The sequence below is a fragment of the Pristiophorus japonicus genome, chromosome 4 (genome assembly GCF_044704955.1).
Source record: "Pristiophorus japonicus isolate sPriJap1 chromosome 4, sPriJap1.hap1, whole genome shotgun sequence".
NCBI lineage: Eukaryota > Metazoa > Chordata > Chondrichthyes > Pristiophoridae > Pristiophorus > Pristiophorus japonicus.
The window spans coordinates 242,835,978-242,859,029 of record NC_091980.1 but is presented as its reverse complement, the minus strand read 5'-3'; the positions used below and the strand labels follow the sequence as shown (position 1 = coordinate 242,859,029).

The 23,052-nt window shown below is 44.7% G+C and overlaps 1 protein-coding gene across 1 annotated transcript in view; it reads right to left on the bottom strand.

Annotated features, from left to right (window-relative positions):
- trim9 (tripartite motif containing 9) overlaps window positions 1-23,052 on the bottom strand; it is a 180,442-nt gene that overhangs the window by 67,481 nt on the left and 89,909 nt on the right. The window contains exon 8 of the mRNA XM_070877493.1: window positions 22,740-22,763. Coding sequence (XP_070733594.1) covers window positions 22,740-22,763 — 24 coding nt within the window. The remainder of the gene's footprint in view (window positions 1-22,739; window positions 22,764-23,052) is intronic.

Sequence of the window (23,052 nt, the reverse complement as noted above, 5' to 3'; positions counted from 1 at the left end):
TTGACGGAGGTGTGTGTGTGTATGTCTATTTGACAGGGAGGTGTGTGTGTGTGTATTTGACAGTGAGGGAGGGGAGGTGCGTGTGTGTGCGTGTGTGTGTATCTGACAGTGAGGGTGCGTGCGCGCGCGCGCGTGTATTTGACAGGTGTGTGTGCGTATGTATCTGACAGTGAGGTAGGTGTGCGTGTATTTGACAGGTGTGTGTGTGTGTGTGTGTGTGTGTGTGTGTGTGTGTCTGACATTGAAGGTGAGTGTGTGTGTGTCTATTTGACAGGGAGGTATGTGTGTGTGTGTGTCTATTTGACAGGGAGGTGTGTGTGTGTGTGCCTATGTGACAGGGAGGTGTGTGTGTGTCTATTTGACACGGAGGTGTGTGTGTGTCTATTTGACAGGGAGGTGTGTGTGTGTCTATTTGACAGTGAGGCGTATGTGTGTGTGTGTGTGTGTGTGTGTGTGTGTGTGTGGGTGTGTTTGACAGTGAGGGTGTGTGCGCGCGCGTGTGTATTTGACAGGTGTGTGTGTGTCTGTATCTGACAGTGAGGTGTGTGTGTGTGTATATTTGACAGGGAGGTGGGTGTGCGTGCGTGTGCGTATTTGACAGGGAGGTGTGTGTGTGTATATATCTGACAGTGAGGTGTGTGTGTGTGTATATTTGACAGGGAGGTGTGTGTGTGCGTGTCTATTTGACAGGGAGGTGTGTGTGTGTATGTGTATGTGTGTGTGTGTGTGTGTGTGTGTGTCTGTCTAATTGACAGGGAGGTGTGTGTGTGTGTGTGTGTCTATTTGACAGGGAGGTGTGTGTGTGTATGTGTATGTGTGTGTGTGTGTGTGTGTGTGTCTAATTGACAGGGAGGTGTGTGTGTGTGTGTGTGTCTATTTGACAGGGAGGTGTGTGTGTGTATGTGTGTGTGTGTGTGTGTGTGTGTCTGTCTAATTGACAGGGAGGTGTGTGTGTGTGTGTGTGTGTCTATTTGACAGGGAGGTATGTGTGTGTGTGTGCATATCTGACAGTGAGAGGTGTGTATGTGCGTATTTGACAGGGAGGTGTGTGTGTGTGTGCATATCTGACAGTGAGAGGTGTGTGTGTGCGTGTGTTTGTGTGTGTATTTGACTGGGAGGTGTGTGTGTGTGTGTATCTGACAGTGAGAGGTGTGTGTGTGTGTGTGTGTGTGTGTGCATATCTGACAGTGAGAGGTGTGTGTGTGCGTGTGTTTGTGTGTGTATTTGACAGTGAGGCGTATGTGTGTGTGTGTATCTGACAGTGAGGGTGTGCGCGCGCGTGTCTATTTGACAAGTGTGTGTGTGTGTGTATCTGACAGTGAGAGGTGTGTCTGTCTCTGTGTGTATCTGACAGTGAGGGAGGGGGCTGCGTGTGTTTATTTAACAGTGAGGCGTATGTGTGTGTGTGTGTGTTTGACAGTGCGGGTGTGTGCGCGCGCGTGTATTTGACAGGTGTGTGTGCGTCTGTATCTGACAGTGAGGTGGGTGTGCGTGCGCGTGTGTGTGTATTTGACAGGGAGGTGTGTATGTGTGTGTGTGTCTATTTGACAGGGAGGTGTGTGTGTGTGTCCATTTGACAGGGAGGTGTGTGTGTGTGTGTGTGTGTGACAGTGCGGGTGTGTGCGCGCGCGTGTATTTGACAGGTGTGTGTGCGTCTGTATCTGACAGTGAGGTGGGTGTGCGTGCGCGTGTGTGTGTATTTGACAGGGAGGTGTGTGTGTGTGTGTGTGTGTGTGTGTGTGTGTATATCTGACAGTGAGGTGTGTGTGTGTGTGTGTATATATCTGACAGTGAGGTGTGTGTGTGTGTGTGTGTGTGTGTGTGTGTGTGTGTGTGTGTGTGTGTGTGTGTATATATGGATGGTTTCCATCTTGCCACTTGTCGATTTGAAAAGCTTTGAGAAAAGGTGAAAGTAAAACATTTTGAAAATTTCCTGGATTTAAAAAAAAAAAAATCGAGAAAAGGCTTTGAGCAATACTGCCAGATCATTTTTGAAGTGTAAAATCAATGAATTCTCTGCACCTTTACATAATTTCTAAAAATTGCTTTACATATTATAATGGCATCAAGTGTTCCACTAAGACTGCTGTGCAGAATATTCATTTTACATGATTGAAGCCAGTGTCCTATGATTTCTTTTGACCAACAAGCTACATTACTTTTTATTTTTCAGATTTACTTAGTTATGTAAATACATTTACAATTTCCTGATTGTTACATGCCAAGAAGTGTTCACACAAAACTGAATCTTTTATTATTTACTTTTAGATGCAGAAACTGGTACATTTTGTGTGTGCATTTTTATGCAGTAGTCCTTTACCTGCAAGGAGCTCATCTAACACATCAACTTTCTTTTTATGTAGCCGACTGTGAAGAACCAATCATAAGGCAAAGACAAACATACACCATGAGCTAAGCTCATATTCCTTATAATACTTCTTGAATAGTATAAATCTCTTGGTTTCAGTACTGTATACATAACCAAAGAACAATATGAACTATGCAAAAAATGGCTGAAGATTGGTTACTTAGCACCAGCAATCTTGGTAGTGACAGAAATAATTGCTCATGCATGTTCAGAAGAATCAGGTTCAAATAATCAAAGTATCATTTTTCTGCTCAAAAATTTATCCAAGCACCACACAATGAAAATATATAATGTTTTCATACTTACATACTACAAAATGTAAGTAAAAATGGTACTAGTTTTGTTTTATAGTGACTATTAACATTTTGTGACACCTTTATTACAAAAATCAATTAGAACATCGCAGCTTATATTTAAAAGCCATGAACATTCTGCCTTCTATCACTTTACATTAATGTGTAACTTCTGGACCGAACACCAGCATGGAAGTCAGTGCAACACCTGAATTATTCTAGTTAATGACAGATAAACTAAGGTATTTTAAAATGCTATGGTATATAAAGGAAAGCCTGAACAAAATGCAGTTTTTTTTTTTTTAAAACAAGCAAGCACAATGTCATGTATTCAACTGTCATTGTAACCCATGTATAAGCTGACCTCAGTTGTATACCTTGAGAACACTGACCACAGGGGGTGAACTTGTGAGAGACACTCCGATCCTGGACTTTCCGGTATAAAAGGGGTAGCTCCACCCACCGTCTGCCTCTTGAGGTCTTGGTAATAAAGGTAACTGGTCACAGAATGAGCTTTTCGCAAGTATGGGCCTCGTGTGCATTTATACTGTATAGTAAGGACATATTATTGGCGACGAGAAACTGGGATTTAAACCACGCGAGCATGGCCACTAGCAGCACAGAAGAGAGGTACTGTGTTGGTGATGATTGGGACGACTTTATTGAGAGACTACAGCAAAGTTTTGTCACTAAGGAATGGTTGGGACAGGATTCGGCCGACAAACACAGGGCTCATCTCCTGACGGTTTGTGGATCCAGAACATACTCCCTGATGAAGGACCTTCTAGCGCCAGAGAAGCCGGCGGACAAGACATTCGAAGAGTTCAGTAAGTTGATCGGGGAACACCTTAAACCGGCGAGTAGCATGCACATGGCGAGACACCGGTCAGCGAGAAGGGCAAAACGTTCCAGACTTCGTGGCAGATCTCAGGCGACTGGCGTGCCTATGTATGTTCCCAGATGCATGCAGAGTGGAGATGCTGCGAGACTTTTTTTTTTTTTTATTGAGGGCATCGGGTCGGCTGGGTTTTTCAGGAAACTGATAGAGACCAAAGACTTGACCCTGGAAGCAGCGGCTATGATAACTCAGATAATTATCTCAGGGGAGGAAGAGACCAGAATGATTTATGGCAAAAATCTTGGCTCAAATGTGGCAAACGACCAGGGAGTCAACATTGTTAACACGGCACAGTTCTCTAGGCAGACAAGGTCAATCGGACATGCCCCAGCATGCAGTTCCCCAAAGGGGGAATTCAACAGAAACAATGGCAGCTGAACGGCGATTCATGCCATCGCAATGGACAATGCGGCCAATAATGGGGCCATCAACACCTGTTAATGGTGTGCTTAAGAACAGTTGCAGAGACGATCGACTGGTAATGGACCTTTTGTTTCCAACAACGGGGCCTCCAACTCATGCTGGAGGTGTGGGGGCAAACACCCAGCCAGAGCTTGTAGGTATCAGCAATATACCTGCAGAAACTGCAACATCAGCGGTCACTTGGCACATATGTGCAGGAAGTCTGCAGCCAGGTTGATGTATGAGGAGGACGGGCCCGATGTAAGCTCTACGAGGCCAAATGAATACTGGGGGAAATCACTGGAAGCTGAAGTTCAGCGAGTTCATGTGGAGCACATACACAGTTCATATAACAGGACGCCACCGATAATGATGAAAGTGCTCCTCAATGGCATCCCAGTATTAATGGAGCTAGACACGGGGGCCAGCCAGTCCCTGATGAGTATCAAACAGTTCGAAAGGTTGTGGGTGTCCAAGGTCAGGAGGCCAAAATTATTGCCAATGGACGCACTGCTGTGGACATATGCAAAGGAGATCATTCCGGTGCTAGGCAGCGCCACGGTAGTCGTGACCCACAAAGCTTCGGAGAACAGGTTGCCACTACGGATTGTCCCGGGGGACGGTCCTGCACTACTGGGGAGGAGTTGGCTTGCTGTCATGAACTGGAAATGGGGCAATGTTAATGCAATTTCTTCTGTGGAGCAAGTATCATGCTCATAGATCCTGGACAAATTTGACTCATTAGCACTTTCATGGGGACCAAGGTAGTGATTCACATAAACCCGGATGCCAGGCCAGTACACCACAAGGCCAGAGCGGTGCCATACGTGATGCGGGAAAAGATAGAATGCGAATTGGACCACCTGCTGAGGGAGGGCATCATCTCGCCAGTCGAATTCAGTGACTGGGCGAGCCCAATCGTGCCGGTGCTCAAGGCGGATGGGTCGGTCAGGATATGTGGCGATTACAAGGCTACCATCAATCAGGTGTCACTCCAAGACCAGTACCCGCTACCGAGAGCTGAGGACCTCTTTGCGACGCTATCTAGTGGCAAACTTTTTTCAAAATTGGACCTGATCTCAGCTTGCATGACGCAGGAGCTGGCAAGTGAGTCGAAGAAACTGACCGTCATCATGACACACAAGGGGTTGTTTGAGTATAACAGATGTCCGTTCGGGATTCGTTCGGCCCCCACGATCTTTCAGCGATATATGGAAAGCCTCAAGTCGATTCCAGGGACGGTGGTTTTGCAAGACGACATCCTCATCACGAGTCGCGATACTGAAGAACACCTCCACAACCTGTAGGAGTTGCTATGCAGACTGGACCGGGTAGGGCTGCGACTGAAAAAGGCGAAGTGCGTCTTCTTAGCTCCAGAGGTAGAATTCCTGGGGCGGAGGGTAGCAGCAGACGGGATCAGACCTACTGCGTCCAAAACGGAAGCGATCCAGAGAGCACCCAGACCCCGTAACACGACGGAGCTGTATTCGTTCCTGGGGCTCCTGAACTATTTTGGCAACTTTCTTCCCAAATTGAGCACGGTGTTAGAGCCGCTACACGTGCTCCTTCGCAAAGGTCGCGATTGGGTCTGGGGGGACAGCCAGGAAAGGGCTTTTGATGGAACATAACAAATTGCATGCTCTAACAAACTGTTAACATTATATGACCCCTGTAAGAAACTAGTTTTAACGTGCGATGCGTCGTCCTTTGGGGTCGGGTGTGTGTTGCAGCATGTGAATGCCAAGGGTCAGTTACAGCCGGTAGCTTATGCCTCCAGAAGTCTGTCCCGGGCAGAAAGGGGCTACGGGATGGTAGAAAAGGAAGCGCTAGCATGTTTATATGTAGTAAAAAAAAAATGCACCAGTACCTGTTTGGCAGGAAATCTGAGCTGGAGACAGATCACAAACCCCTAACGTCCCTTTTGGCCGACAACAAGGCCATAAATGCGAATGCATCAGCCCGCATACAGAGGTGGGCACTTACGTTAGCCGTCTATGACTACACAATTTGGCACAGACTGGGCACTGAAAACTGTGCCGATGCACTCAGCAGGCTACCACTAGCCACCACTGAGAGGGCAGTTGAGCATGATGCTGAGATGGTCATGGCAGTTGATGCTTTCGAAAGTGAAGGCTCACCTGTGACAGCCCGTCAGATTAAAGTCTGGACAAATAAAGACCCGCTACTGTCTTTAGTTGAGAAATGTGTCCTTAATGGGGACTGGGCAGCCACGTACGGGGCAAGCCCCGAGCAGTTTAAATCGTTTCATAGGCGCAAGGATGAACTCTCGATTCAGGCCGATTGCCTACTGTGGGGAAACAGAGTAGTAATGCCGCAGAAGGGCAGAGAGGTGTTTATCAGAGAACTTCACAATGAGCACCCGGGCATTGTCATGATGAAGGCAATTGCCAGGTCACACGTTTGGTGGCCAGGGATAGATGCAGACCTGGAACTTTGTGTTCGCAGGTGCAACACGTGTGCTCAGCTGGGCAACGCACCTAGGGAAGCTCCCCTTAGCCCCTGGCCCGCCAAGCCATGGTCACACATCCATGTGGACTATGCTGGTCCTTTCATGGGAAAAATGTTTTTGGTTGTAGTAGACGCTTACTCCAAATGGATTGAGTGTGCCATTTTAAATTCAAGCACATCCTCTGCCACGGTAGAAAGTCTAGGGGTAATGTTCTCCGCCCATGGTCTCGCGGATGTATTGGTCAGCGACAATGACCCGTGCTTCACAAGCACTGAATTCCAGGACTTCATGGCAGGCAATGGAATTAACCATGTCAGAACGGCACTGTTCAAGCCGGCCTCAAACGGCCAGGCGGAACGACCATGCAGATAAGCAAACAAACAGGAGATGCTTAGAATCCAACGGGGTTCCCTACAAAGCCGCTTATCATGCCTCCTGTTGGCCAATAGATCCCGACCACACTCGCTCACAGGGGTTCCACCCACAGAGCTGCTAATGAAAAGGACGCTCAAAACCAGGTTATCCCTTATACACCCTACTATGAAAGAAATTGTTGAGAGCAGGCATCAGTCACAATGTGACTACCATGACAGGAATGCGAGGGCGCGATGTATTGATGTCAATGACCCTGTTTTTGTCCTTAATTACGCTGCAGGGCCCAAATGGCTTGCAGGCACTGTCATTGCCAAAGAGGGGAATAGGGTTTTGGTAGTTAAACTTACCAATGGACAAATCTGCCGCAAACACGTGGATCAAACTAAAAGGAGGTTGAAAAACCCCATAGAAGAAGCAGAGGAAGAACATGACATATAGTTTGCTCCACCACAGGTGACCGAACATGGAAACCAAGTGGAGGAGAGCCCAGTCACTGTGGGCAGTCCAGACAGGCCTGAGGCACCACAAACAGCAGACACTCAGGCCAGCGCCCAACAACCGGAGCCCCAACTCAGGTGCTCTACAAGGGAGCGTAAACCACCAGAGAGACTTAACCTGTGATCCCAATAAGACTTTGGGTGGGGGGGGCGGGGCGGGGGGAGGTGATGTCATGTATTCAACTGTCATTGTAACCCATGTATAAGCTGACCTAAGTTGTACACCTTGAGAACACTGACCACAGAGGCGAACTCGTGGGAGACACTCCTAACCTGGACTTTCCAGTATAAAAGGGGAAGCTTCACCCACCTTCATCACTTGAGGTCTTGGTAATAAAGGTAACTGGTCACAGAGTGACCTTCTCTTAAGTATGGGCCTCGTGTGCATTTATACTGTATAGTAAGGACATATTACACAACATGTCAAAAAATGACATACCCTCATTGGAGACATACTTTAGAATGATTTGTCGTGTTGCAGCGATTCCTTTTACATTTGGTCATAACATTACAAGTACAGTCAGCATGTGCAAGCAACTATACTACAAGATACTGCTAAGACTCCAATGTTGCACATGCCCAGACTCTGCTGGAAGCCAGATATTTTTGTATTCATCAAACCATGAGAAAAATCAGAAACCAGGAAAGTACAGTATTTTATTTGTAATTTGATATTGGGATGTAGCATTTAGAGCTCATCCCTGGTTGCCCTGAAGCATTAAGAGTCAACCACAGTGTGGGACTGCAATTGTATGTAGACCAGTTCAGGTAGGCCGGGCAGGTTCCCTTCCCCTCAAGGACACGTGTTAACCAGTTGGGCTTACAATGTTGGCTCTTTTTTCTGGTGCTAGCTCACAAATTACCAGAATTTTGAATTCAATTTTACAACTAGTTATAGTAGGATTTGAAGTCATAAGCCTGCTTTTTATAAATGGATTTATGATTTTCTTACTCATAACATACGGAGGAAATGTTCTCCCATTGTTGCCAGTCAGAACCCAAGGGGGTGGGGGTATGTAGTCAGCGTTATAGCTGAGCTGACGGTGGGTGCAAGAAGTTGAAAAATCTTCTGTTCCCCACACTAGACTAGCCTCATCTTGACAAACTGAAGGAGGCATCAAATAACCAAAATGAAGACTGCTTTTAGCCTAATTTTCTTCCATCCATCTTGACAGCAACACAGTAACAGAAAGTCTAGCAGAATCACCACAAAAAGCATTTATGTACACTAATTAGAGAAAGAGGCAAAAAATATATATGTATATAGATATATATTTTTCAAAATGCATTTATTTGTTCGGTGTGCACATTATTAAACAGAATACACAACAAAGTACTGTTCAAGTCCTCCACTTTCCAAAACAACTTTTCAAATGACTAAAGTTATGAGGTTAATTTCATTAATGGAATAAACTCCTTTCTTTTTACATCCTTAGCAATTTTTTTTAAAGATTATCAATCGTAGCATGCGACCATCAATGATGAAATGCAGAAGGACATATAATTACTCAAACAACTCAACACTAGGTCAAATTCATGGTAAAGAAGCTCTTCTGTTATGATTCATTTGTTAGTAGTGGGAATGTTCATATAGGAACTCTATTGCTAACCTTGTTGAAGCAAACTAGTGATTTTAAATTAATTTTAAATTAAATTCTATTACATCTAAATGCACTTTATTGTACTGTTTGCTTTGAGATGTTTCAATGATTTGATAAATTGCTATAGGACAGCAAATTTTTGTTTCTTTATCTACATGTTTTCTTCAAATCTTGGAATGATGTTGGCTTTTCCAGATCAAATTTTTCTACTAACTGGTTGACTGGAAGCTAAGTGATAAGATTCAATACTGCAGCTGTCAGCGTATTTCATTAATGCTGTACTTCTGGCTTAGTTTTAGTTTCATTTTTAAAAAAAAGGTTCTTTTAGATTCAAATAACTGCTCTTTTTAATAAAAACTTGCAAGTATGAACATATAAGATTAGCAGAGATGTTAATACCCTGTAATTAAATCCTAGATGGTGCAAGAACCTCCTGCTGGTTTAAGCATAGGTGAACTGTGTGATATATGTAATTAAAAAGAGGAGACACACGGAGGGGAACATCTGCAAGGTTAAAATGTTGCAATAAATGTTAAGTTATTCCATTTTTAAAAATCCAAATGCACAAAATAGCCAAAATAGTGTGAGTATTGTAAAATAACGTGGAGGTTAATTTTGCTAAAGCCTGTTTAAAGTTTTCAGGTTCTGATGTATTTGTTTGATAGCCATTGGTTGCAGTATCCTGGATACAGTGAACTGTTTGCTTCACATCAGCATTAGAATATTCCTTAATTTTTTGTAATGGTGTTAAAAAAGCCTCTTGTGAACTAGCGCTCAAGGTTTTGATATCACCATTGTCCATGGCAGGATTGTCAGTCTTGCTTGGTTTCCAGATTTTGTAATTCATTCTCCCTTTCATTAATGCATAGAAAAAACTAAAGACTAACCATGGGATTATTTACCACAGTGCAGGTAAAGACCTGATTCTATTTTCAAAAATCTTGCAGACACAAAGCAATTTTTTGAAATAAATTTATGCAAAAGTTTTTTTATTTCACTACTCTCACTTCAAATTTGCATTTGTGATTTAAAAGACGAAAAGGCTCAGTCCACAAACATCTCCATTGCCAATTAATTAATCAATGCAGACAAGCATTTTTTAGTGGCAGAAGAACTCACTTCCTGGAGAGGAGTGTAATAGGAACATAGAATTGTCAGATGAAAAAAGATCATGGTTCATCTCGTTTGCCCTCTACCATTCTGTAATCGTATTGCATAATAATTAGATTGTTGTCTAATCATGGCAATCAATTAATCTACAATGTGAGGTACCATCGGTCCAAAGTCACCTGTTCCTCAGATGCCAGACTTACCAAAAGTCATGTTTCAAATTAGTTATATAATATATCCCAAAATATTGTCCGAATCAGATTATGGATGTCCAACAAGACTGGAATTTGAACTCAAGCAGTGGTGCAGCAATTTTAGAAGATGTATACAGTACATCATGCATGCAACTTAGATTTCTTCTCTGGGGAGTCTGGAGGAAGGCCTCCACAGAAAATTGATTTGTGAATTTCAAGTGTTTCGGAACAGATTTACATCTTTTTTTTACATACATGTACACAAAATGTGCTCCCTGATGGTCAAGTTTATCCAGAGTAGCTAAACCATTCAGACTAAGACCACCAGTCACAATTGCCACCCTGCAGTCAGCTCACAGCCACCCAAAACCAGCCAGTAATCAACACCAGGCAGTACCCAGAAGCCAACAATCCACTACCAGCAGCCAAACTGCAGCCAGCCATCAACCACCACCAGCCAATGAAAGCCAGATAACCAGCAGGAATCGCCTAACCACAACTAGAAGTCAGCTAGCCATCCACCGGTAGCCAATCAACCACCATCTGCCAGGCTGTCGCCATCAACTAGTCAATTCATTTCCAGTCCCTTACAGCACACAGGTAATTCAAGTGCCCAATGTTATATTGGGGAAGGCTCAGTACCAAAGTGCTCTCGGAATGTAGTGTCTATAGTGTTTTTTGTCCAGGCTTTACTGGTAATTCAGGAGACTCGTGCTTTAAAAAAAACCCTTGCATTTTATGTAATGCCTTTCACGACCTCAGGACATCCCAAAACACTTTGTAGCCAATGAAGTACTTTTGAAATTTAGTCACAGTTTTAATGTAGGAAACACAGCAGCCAAACTGCACACAAAGGTCCCACAAACAGCAACTATGATAAGGATCAGATAAACTGTTTTAGTGATGTTGGGTGAGAGATTAATATTGGCCAGGACACTGGAGAGGACGCCCCTGCTCTTCGAAATGCTGCCATAAATGCCCACCCGAGATTGCAGAAGGCGTCACTGTTTAATGTTGCATCCGAAAGACAGCACTCCTGACAGTACAGCACTCCCTCAGTACTGTACTGGAGTATCAGCCTAGATTTTGTGCTCAAGTCTCTGGAGTGTGAATATGAGTCCACAGCCTGCTGTCCTCAAAAGGGAGCAACAAAAATGCAAATGAGAGCAAGACTTTATTCCTCTGCATTTTCTGCACTTTGCTTCGAAATGCATCATCATCACTACTACAGGCCCATTTTAAATGGGTGCACTTGCAAACTCATTCCTTGGTGTTTCTCTTTTTTTAGCTGCATTCAAACAGAGTATGAGTTATAACTGTTTTGACTTTTTGGTTTGCTTTTGTTGCCTTCATTTTGTGGTATAGCTTTTGACCAAACTACACTTAATTTGTGCACTTTTTTATTATTTTAATTTTTTTCACCACCTATTGGTGAGGGAAACTCTTAATTCAAACATACTATGCTGGTAAAATGGACATTCCTCTGGGAATGCTTTTTGACCTCAGGGACAGGCGGCACTTTGAATGGGATCTTAAGCTGCCTATTCAATACACCATAATGTTGGATTGTCTTACCTTGCCATATTACCTAAAAGTATGCAGTCGTCTTATGCATATGTTTCCAGGTTCTGCAGGTAGCATTAGTGTTAAGCTTGGTCATCATCTGGTGCCAAGAATGGTGGACTGCAGCCCTCTGGGGAGGGTGCCCTGACCTGCAAAACAGGGCAGCCCTCCTCGTACCCATCTCCTCCAGTCCAACAGTGGGTCGGGAGCTGTACTGCACCATTGCTATCCTGCAGAATCCCATTATTTTCCCTACAGAATCCCATTGCTTCTTCACACTGGGGTTCCTTTGACTTTATTTTTATCTGGCATTTCTCCTCCTCCCTTACCCCGCCCCCCTCTTCCCTTGCAAAGGTAGACAAATATTTAAGAATAATTTTGAAGTTCTACAAGATACAGGATTGTTTTGGTAAAAGTTAGCATGGCCATTTCAATTTAAATGTGATGAAAATAATCCAGCCTGCAAGTTATTGAACAGACATTTTGTCAGTTAACCACAAAATTTTGTCTGTTACCAACTGCACTCCCACCCCCCCCTCCCCCTCCCTACACACACACACAAAACAGACATGGAACAGGGACCAGTCAGAATTTTTTTTTACATTTAATCGCTTTGGTAAGCATTCCTGGGCTCTCCTCCAGGACAACGGCCTGATCAACTTGAGTTCTGAAATGTATTCCCCAGTTGTGAGTATTATTTAGATCTGTAGTTTATTGTTGTTCGGCAATTGAATAAAATGCTTAGCAATTTTGAAACTAGTTTCTGTGGTTGTTCGCTCCACTCAAGGTTAGGAATAGTAACAAGGTAATTTCTCCAAACATAAGGAAAACAAAATGATTTAATAATTCTACACTATATAAAGGCTAAAACAGAATTTGTCTCCAAATGCAGCCACTTACCATTAGCTGTACACAACCGTTAAAATTTGACTTGCTGGTCAGATTTTCCATAATCCCCATTAGGCTGGCTCCCTGCACAAGACCAAAACTGTGTTGCTCATTATTCAAATGAACTGAGGGAACAACTCACTCATAACTGGCACGATTTAAAACAGTAACTAGGCAGAAAAGACTAAATAACCTGCAGTAGCAAGTCTCCCCTATAGTTTAAGCTGGAACTCAAGCCAAGAGTTTTAGCATTGTTGGAGGTGCAAGAGAAATTTGGCATTAGGGGTACCAGCGGGACAAGGGTTAAAGTGCTGGTTCCTGCAATGGCCCATAAGGAGGTAAAAGGCCTCTCTTCGGTCTTGTACCAAGGCTCCAGAAGTTATCAATTCAATAATATTCCGACAGGATACGATGTGAGAACCTAAACAGACATTGATAAGACCTTGCGAAGAGGCTCGAGGCGACTCACAGGCACCAAGGAAATGTATAACAAATTCCGACCTAATGAAGTCATTCTAGTCACGGCCTAAAGCGGTCATGAGGGTCTTGGCCTGTCAATCCAAAGTAGCACTAATAAGGTAGTCCAATTAGAGAAGTAGCACTGATAAGGTAGTTCAATTAAAGATCTAGGGAGGTCTTGTCCGGGAACAGAGGGGTTTTGAAATGTATAAAAGTTGTATGATTGTGCTGTTCGGGGAGCATCTCCACTCACAGGCGGCTGTGATGAGGTGTTCCCGGACGTTCGTAATAAAGATCGTCTCTGTCTGCTAACTTCGAGAATTGCTCCGTGGGCTGGGGCGAGCGTCGACCCTCTCTATCAGTGGGCCCGCTCGTGGGAGAGGAAGCCTTCCCATCTCCCCCTTACAGAGGTACAGACCTGTTCTATTAAAAAAATCTCATGTGCTATTCAAAGAAGAAAAGAAAGCTCTCCTCATAGCCTGACCAACATTTCATCCTAATCACCTAAACCAGATTGACTGGTTATTTTGTTGTGGGATCTTGCTGTGTGATATGTAGATAAAGGCAACAGCCTCAATGGTCATTCTACTTCAAAATAATTCAGAAAAAGTTGAGACATTTGAAATATAATGTTCTACATAAATGCAACAGGAAGATTAAAAGCAGAAATCTAATTTACTCAAATCTTTCTGGAAAGGGTTTTTCTGATGATCTTATTGATTGCATAACACCCTTTGTCATGTTAACCCCCATATAATTAACAACATTTCCAGGACAACTAAAAATATTGTCCACAATGGACTCAAGAGTCTCCATACAAAAGAAAAATACTGTGGATGCTGGAAATCTAAAAAAAAAACAGAAAATGCTGGAAACACTCAGCAAGTCAGGCAGCATCTAAAGAAAGAGAGAGAGTTAATGTTTCAGGTTGAAAGGTCATCGACCTGAAATGTTAACTCAGAGGCACAGTGATGACTGTCAACTCATTTTTGGATGTCTTTATCAGGATTACGCCTCCTCCTCCCACAGTGGTCAGAACTCTCATTTGAAACTTGATCATGTATAGACCAGCTAGTTGAGCTTCTGGATAGCTGCAGCTTCAAAGATTGCATGGAACCATCACGGAGGCATCCCACAAGATTCCATGAGTAGTCCCTTCCCACAATAGCTACCAGGAGTGGTTGGTCACCAGGTTCAACTACTGATGCTTCAGCAGCAATCCTTTGGTACTCAAACTCAAAGCTGAGCTTGTAAAGTCCTTACTCTACATTATGAAACCACACGAGGCACATTCTGGGGACAAGGTCACTATGACCGTAACTCTTTATTCACAGGACTCCAAAAACGATGACTCTGCATGGGACCTCCCTTTTTATACCTGTGTGATCAGGTAAGGAGTGTCTCCCACAAGTTCACCCCTTGTGGTCAAGGTGTGCATCTAGGTTGAGTGTATACAGTGGTGTTACATTGTGGTTACATACATGACATCTCCTCCCCCCACAAAGTCTTATTTGCAATCATAGAGTTAGTCTTTCAGGTGCTCGTGGAGCGCTGCAGTTGGGGCTCTGGTTGTTGGACACTGACGCGAGTGTCTGTCACCTGTGGTGATTCCGGCCTGTCCGGGCTGACTGCAGGGACTGTGCATTCTTCTGATTGCTCTTGTTGCTCGTTCACTGGCGGTGTGGTGAGCTCCATCTCATGGTCTTCTTCGTGTCGATGCTGAACCTTTTTTTTTATACTTGGTCCAGATGCTTATGGCATATCTGACCATTGTTGAGTTTTACCACGATGACCCTATTCCCCTCTTTGTTAATTACAGTGCCCTCAAGCCATTTGGGCCGCATGGCGTGATTGAGGATGAATACAAGATCATTTACTTCTATACATCTCCCCCTTGCATTACGGTCATGGTACTCATTTTGTGACTTGCGCTTGCCCTCAACTATGTCGGTCAGGACTGGGCGAATGAGGGACGACCAAGTTTTGAGTATCCGTTTCATTAGTAGCTCTGCGGGCGGGACCCCCCGTGAGCGAGTGCGGTCGGGATCTATAAGCCAGCAGGAGACACGATAGGCGACATTGTAGGGAGGGTCCTTGAATCCTGAGCATACCTTGCTTAATGATTTGGACCGCACGTTCCGCCTGGCCATTGGAGACCGGCTTGAACGGCGCAGTCCTGACGTGGTTGATGCAATTGCCCGACAAACTCCCGGAATTCGTAGCTTGTGAAACATGGGCCATTATCACTAACCAGGATGTCCGGCAAGCCATAGGTTGCAAAGATCGCACGTAGGCTTTCCACGGTGATGGATGACGTGTATGAATTCAGGATGATGCACTCGATCCATTTCGAGTACGCATCTACCACAATAAGGAACATCTTACCCATGAACGGGCCCGCGTAGTCAACATGAATGCATGACCATGGCTTGGTGGGCCAGGGCCACGGGCTGAGCAGGGCCTCCCTGGGGGCATTACCCAGCTGGGCACATATCGTGCACCTGCGAACACAATGTTCCAGGTCTGAATCAATTCCAGGCCACCAAAGGTGTGACCGGGCAATGGCCTTCATCAGCACAATGCCTGGGTGCTCGCTGTGGAGTTCCCTGATGAATGCCTCCCTGCCCTTCTGGGGCATAACTACCCGGCTGCTCCATAGTAGACAGTCGGCTTGGATGGAGAGCTCATCCATCAGTGTGTGGAACGGTCTGACCTCCTCAGGGCATGCTCAGTGTGCGGGCGCCCAATCCCCAGTCAGGATACATTTTTTTTAATCAGGGATAGGAGGGGATCTCTGTTTGTCCAGATTTTGATCTGGCGGGCTGTGATGGGGGAGCCTGCGCTGTCAAAGGCATCGACAGCCATGACCATCTCAGCGCTTTGCTCCGCTGCCCCCTCAGTGGTGGCCAGTGGAAGCCTGCTGAGCACGTCAGCGTAATTTTCAGTGCCGGGCCGGTGCCAGATGGAGTAGTCATAAGCAGCCAGCGTGAGAGCCCATCGCTGTATGCGAGCTGATGCGTTGGCATTGATAGCCTTGCTGTCTGACAACAGTGATGTTAATGGCTTGTGGTCCGTCTCTAATTCAAATTTCCTACCAAAGAGGTACTGATGCATTTTTTTTTACACCGTAGATACATGCAAGCGCTTCCATCTCGACCATCCCATATCCCCCTTCTACTTGAGTGCGCGACCTGGAGGCATAAGCCACAGGTTGTAGTTGACCTGACTCAGCATTGCCCTGCTGCAACACGACCCAACCCCATAGGACGATGCATCACATGTCAGAACCAATTTTCTTTTACAGGGGTCATACAGGTCAACAACTTGTTTGAACAAAGTAGGTTACACGCCCGATCAAAAGCCCGCTCCTGACAGTCCCCCCAAAACCAATCGCAACCCTAACACAGGAGCACGTGTAGCGGCTCCAACAACATGCTCAAGTTTGGCAGAAAGTTCCCGAAATAGTTCAACAGTCCCAGGAATGAACGCAACTCCGATGTGTTGCAGGGCCTGGGTGCTCATCAAATCACCTCTGTTTTGGATTCGGTGGGCCGAATCCCATCTGCAGCAACCCTCCTGCCCAGAAACTCAACCTCAGGAGTTAAAACACACATTTACACTTCTTGAGTCACAGGCCTACCCGGTCCAGTCGGCATAGCACCTCCTCCAGGTTGTGGAGTTGTTCCTCGGTGTCTCGACCCGTGATGAGGATGTCGTCCTGGAACACGATCATTCCAGGAATGGATTTAAGCAGGCTTTCCATGTTTCATTGCAAAATCGCGGCTGTTGATCGAATGCCAAACGGCGTGGTGATGGTGGTCAGTAGTTTAGATTGGTCGGCCAGTTCCTGGGTCATATAGGCTGAAGTGAGGTCCAACTTGGTGAACAGCTTTCCGACTGCCAGTGTGGCGAAGATGTCCTCTGCTCTCAGGAGCGGGTATTGATCTTGTAAGGACACCCGATTGATGGTGGCCTTGTAGTTGCCACAGATCCTGACAGAGCCATCCGCTTTTAGGATGGGAACGATGGGGCTCGCCCAGTCACTGAATTCAACAGGCGAGATGATGCCCTCTCTCAACAGCCGGTCCAATTCGCTCTCGATCTTTTCCTGCATCACATACGGCACCGCTCTGGCTTTGTGGTGCACTGGCCTGGCGTCCGGGGTGATGTGTATCCTTACTTTAGTGCCTTTGAAAGTCCCGACACCAGGTTGGAATAGTGAATCGAATTGTTGTAGGACTTGTGAGCACGAACTTCGCTCCACAGATGACATTGCGTGAACATCCCCCCATTTCCAGTTCATCTCGGCTAACCAGCTCCTCCCCAACAGTGCGGGACCATTGCCCAGGACAATCCAGAGCGGCAGCCGATTCACTAACCTATTGTGTGTGACAGACAACATTGCACTGCCTAGCACCGGAATGATTTCTTTAGTGCAAGTCCGTAATTGTGTCTCAATACGTGCTAATTTGGGTCTACTGGCTATAAGTGGCCATAGCTTCTCAAATTGCTGAATGGCCATGAATGACTGGCTGGCCCCAGTGTCCAGCTCCATGCGTACAGGGATACAGTTTAATAAAACCCTCATCATCATTGGTGGCGTTCTGGTGTATGAACTGAGAGTATTCGCCACATGGACCCACTGAATCTCAGCGTCCATCGATTCGCCCCAAAAGTCATCCTGCCTCAAAGAACCCTCTTCTGGTCCATACGCCTCATTAGTCTGGTTGCAGACTTCCTGCACATTCGAGCTAAGTGGCCACTGAGATTGCAGTTCCTGCAAACTGTTGAAATCTGCAAGATCTAGCTGAGTGTTTTCCCCCACACCTCCAGCATGTTAAAGTTTCCATTGTTGGGAACAAGGGGACTATGGCTAGGCATTCTGCACTGACTGTCCCTTTGACTGCTCTTAAGTACCCTATTGGTGGGCGTCAATGGCCCCATCCCGGGCCGCATTGTCCACTGTGATGGCGAGAATGTCCGTTCAGCCTGCCATTGTCTCTGTTGAAGTCCTGCTCTGGGGTCTATTGCTTCGGACTGCCCCTGCCTGCCTGTGGGACTTTGAGTCGCATTGATGATGTTGACTCCCTGATCCATTGCCGCGTTAGAGGCAGAATTGCGCGCGTATATTATTTTCGACTCTTCCTCCCCCGCCATGAAAGTTTGAGCCATCAACGCCGCTGCTTCCAAGGTCAAATCCTTGTTCTCAATTAATTTGTGGAAAATTCCCGCATAACCGATGCCCTCCATAAAGAAGTCCCTTAGCATCTCCCCCCTGCAGGCGTCTGTGAACTTAGAGGCTGGTCAACCGCCGGAGGTACGCTACGAAGTCCTGTATGTTCTGTCCTTCATAACGTCGGTGGGTGTAGAATCTGTGTAGGGCCATGTGTACGCTACTCACCGGTTTGAGGTGCTCCCCGATCAATTTGCTAAGTTCTTCAAAGGTTTTGTCCGCCGGCTTTTCAGGTGCTAGGAAGTCCTTCATGAGCGCGCAAGTCTTTGGTCCGCAGCTGGTCAAAAGATGAGCCCTTCGCTTGTCAGCCGCTGCATCCCCCAGCCATTCTTTCATAACGAAGCTTTGCTGAAGCCTCTCGACAAAATTTTCCCATCCTCCCCAACAGAGTACCGTTCCTCTGTGCTACCGGTGGCCATTCTCATGGGTCGTGAATTCCCGTTTCTCGTCGCCAATGTAAAGTCTTTACTCTACAGTATGAAACCACAAGAGGCACATTCTGGGGACAAGGTCACTCTGTGACCTTAACTCTTTATTCATAGGACTCGAAAAACGATGACCCTGCGTGGGACCTCCCTTTTCATACCTGTGTGATCAGGTAAGGAGTGTCTCCCACAAGTTCACCCCTTGTGGTCAAGGTGTGTATTTAGATTGAATGTATACAGTAATACAGTGGTGTTACATTGTGGCTACATACATGACAGAGCTGTCTATAAAAATCCTCAGTTTTGCTCTCAGACAAGGGCATATGGCCCATAAAAGTCAGGATCCAAGTCTTGATTGAACTTGGTTGTAGAGGCAGCATTAACCATGTTAATAGTTTCTGGAGTCTGCTATTTTTTTTTCTGGACAGTAATTTTAAGTACTTTTTATTTCTCTAAATTTCAACTTGTATTTGTTCAGCAAGTGCTTTGCACAAATAGGAAAATTCATATAAAAGCAAAATACTGCAGATGCTGGAATCTGAAATAAAAACAGAGAATGCTGGAAATCTCAGCGAGTCAAGCAGCATCTGTGGAGAGAAAAACAGAGTTAACGTTTCGCGCCAGAACTGCCGAATGTTTGAAAAGAGCACATCCTTAATTAAGCACTGAAAGGGGGAGGGGAAGAAAGAACAGATTGGAAAACTGCAAATACAAGGTGGCATAGTTTTAAGGTGGTTGGTAGAAGGTTTATAGGGGATTTGACAGGGGGGGGGGCTTCTTTATGCGGAGGGTTGTGGGGATCTGGAACTCGCTGCCTAGAAGAGTGATGGATGCAGAAACCCTCACCACTTTTAAGAGATGGTTGGATGGGCACTTAAAGTGCAATAACCTGCAGGGTTACGGACCTAGAGCTGGTAATTAGGATTAGACGAGATGACCTTTTGTTGGTCGGCGCAGATATAATGCTAAGTACTGAAGGGAATAGAATATGGCCAGGGTGATCTCCTGGACTAGTTTTGATCGCCTGGATAGGTCGGAGAGGAATTTTCCCAGATTTTTTTCTCCCTAAATTGGCCTGGGTTTTTATCTGCTTTTTGCCTCTCTCAGGAGATCACATGGCTCCGGTTGAGGTGGAGTGTGGATGTTTTTTAGTATAAGGGGTGTTGCAGTGGTGTGGGGCGGACTGATTGGTCTGGGTGCTCTTTGCCTTTCCATCATTGTTCATGGGTTTGTATGTAGCCTTTAGGGCTGCTGATGAAGCGCTGTGCGGCTCTTTGTCGGCCGGCGCAGACATAATGGGCCGAAATGACCTCCTTCTGACTGTAAATTTCTATGTTTCCATGTAACGCCCCTATTTAAAAAAGGAAGCAGACAAAAAGCAGGTAACTATAGACCAGTCAGCCTAACATCTGTGGTTGATGTTCATTATTAATGAAGCAGTAGCAGGACATTTGGAAAAGCATAATTCAGTCAGGCAGAGTCAGCATGGATTTATGAAGGGGAAGTTATGTTTGACAAACTTGCTGGAATTCTTTGAGGATATAACGAACAGGGTGGATAAAGGGGAACCAGTGGATGTGGTGTATTTGGACTTCCAGAGGCATTTGACAAGGTGCCACATAAAAGGTTACTGCACAAGATAAAAGTTCATAGGGTTGGGGGTAATATATTAGCATGGATAGAGGATTGGCTAACTATCAGAAAACAGTGTGTAGGGATAAATGGGTCATTCGCGGGTTCGCAATCAGTAACTAGTGGGGTGCTGCAGGGATCAGTGCTGGGACCCCCAACTATTTACGATCTATATTAACGACTTGGAAGAAGGGACCGAGTGTAATGTAGCCAAGTTTGCTGATGATACAAAGATGGGAGGAAAATCAATGTGTGAGGAGGATACAAAAAAATCTGCAAAAGGACATAGACAGGCTAAGTGAGTGGGCAAAAATTTAGCAGATGGAGTATAATGTTGGAAAGTGTGAGGTCATGCACTATGGCAGAAAAAAATCAAGAGCAAGTTATTAGTTAAATGAAGAAAGATTGCCAAGTGCCGCAGTACAGCAGGACCTGGGAGTACTTGTGCAGGAAACACAAAAGGATAGTATGCAGGTACAGCAAGTGATCAGGAAGGCCAATGGAATCTGGCCTTTATTGCAAAGAGGATGGAGTATAAAAGCAGGGAAACCTTTCTACAGTTATACAGGGTATTGGTGAGGCCACACCTGGACTACTTCATAGTTTTGGTTTCCATATTTACGAAAGGATATACTTGCTTTGGAGGCAGTTCAAAGAAGGTTCACTAGGTTGATTCTGGAGATGAGGGGGTTGACTTGAGGAAAGGTTGAGCCTCTACTCATTGGAGTTCAGAAGAATGAGAGGTGATCTTAGTGAAATGTGTAAGATTATGAGTGGACTTGACAAGGTGGATGCAGAGAGGATATTTCCACTGATAGTGGAAGCTAGAACTAGAGGACATGATCTTAAAATAAGGGGCCGCCCATTTAAAACTGAGATGAGGAGGAATTTCTTCTGAGGGTTGTAAATCTGTAGAATTCGCTGCCTCAGAGCTGTGGAAGCTGGGACATTGAATAAATTTAAGACCGAAATAGACAGTTTCTTAAACGATAAGGGAATAAGGGGTTATGGGAAGCGGGCAGGGAAGTGGACCATAGTCCACGATCGGATCAGCCAAGATCCTCTTAAATGGCGGAGCAGGCTCGAAGAGCCGTATGGCCTACTCCTGCTCCTATTTTGTATGTTCTTATGTTAACAAAAGGGAAGGTCTGTGATAGGGTGGAAGGCAGGAGAGGTTAGAGAGACAAAAGGGATGATGGGCCAAATTGAAATGGTAATGATAGAAGTTAGAAAAAGGTAAAGTTGGATAGGGTGTGAATGGCAGAGGAATGACCAGTGTGAATCAATGACTAATGAGTAGGAAAATTCATAATCTTGCTCCAAATACAGAGCATCAGTGATAGTGATATAAATTTCTCTATTATATTTTTATATTTCTTCAGCAAGAAGACAGCACTTGAAGACGTCAAATCATGCTGACCTGCACAATTGTATTTCAAAAGTACTTCATCACATGTTAAACACCTGCAATTCTTTGAGAGATGTGCTGAGGTACTATGTAAATGCAAGTCTTCCTTTCCATACGGTTATGGACATTCATGAACAAATGCAGAGGGCATTAGCAAGCTGTTTAATTGTGAGGGCATTGTTCTGAAATACAATTCTTTCCTTGCCTGATGTCCACACATGAACACTTTCCAGTGAGGATCACTGGACTGCAATCAGGAGTGGAAATCCTGGCTCAATTTCAGAGTACAATGGGACCAACTGTACCATCCCTGATGCTGTCCTGGCTGCAATTAACCAGTTTGGCATAGACCATGATCAAGCTTGAAGCCCTTCAAGTCAGTATAACACAAAATGCATTTACCCACTGATCCCTCAAGGGAACTACCACAAGAAACAACTATTCTTAATACATGTTTAGTTATGACTAACTACTTAATTCCTATCTCAGTTTCAATCACAAAAAAGGACAAAAGCAGCTGTCCTTCCTGCGTCAAAAGCTTGGCTTATGCTTACTACATATTTGGAAATGTTGTTCTTAATCTGCCACAAGATAGAACTATAATGATATCTACCAGCATGGTTTTGCTTGGTCAAAAACAGCCTACAAACAAAATGCTTAGTATAATTAGACAAACTATTGACAGAGGAACAAAACACACAGTTATTAGATTGCTATGCACTTGCAAACTCCAAAACAGTACGATCTTTGAATTATACAGAAGTTTATTTTTCTATTCCACCAAAATATATTTGGTTAACAATATTTCAGTTTCCTTTTCACATTTCATAACTGCAAATATTACAATTTGATAGCAGACGAACAAACGAACAAGCAGTGACCAGGCCACTGAAGCAAGACATTTATAATAGTGGCTAACTTACACTGATTGTATGGACAGGTGATATCTGCAAAATACAACAGGGATTTCTTTAGAAAAAAAACCTTCCAATATTTGGCAATCAAATGTACCACACCAATTAATTTAGTTTTACAGAGTCTTTAAAAAGGATGTTGCAGTGTTAAATGTCAACAGCACAAAATACAATAATCATACAAAAATGTTTCACCATACATTTAGTTTAGCTTTAAAAATATTTAACATTTGCATATATAATCAAAACAAAATGCTTTTCAGAAATGACTAAAAGGCTTAGTTTCCTCTCGAGCAAGGCATTAACTTTCTGCAGTACTGAA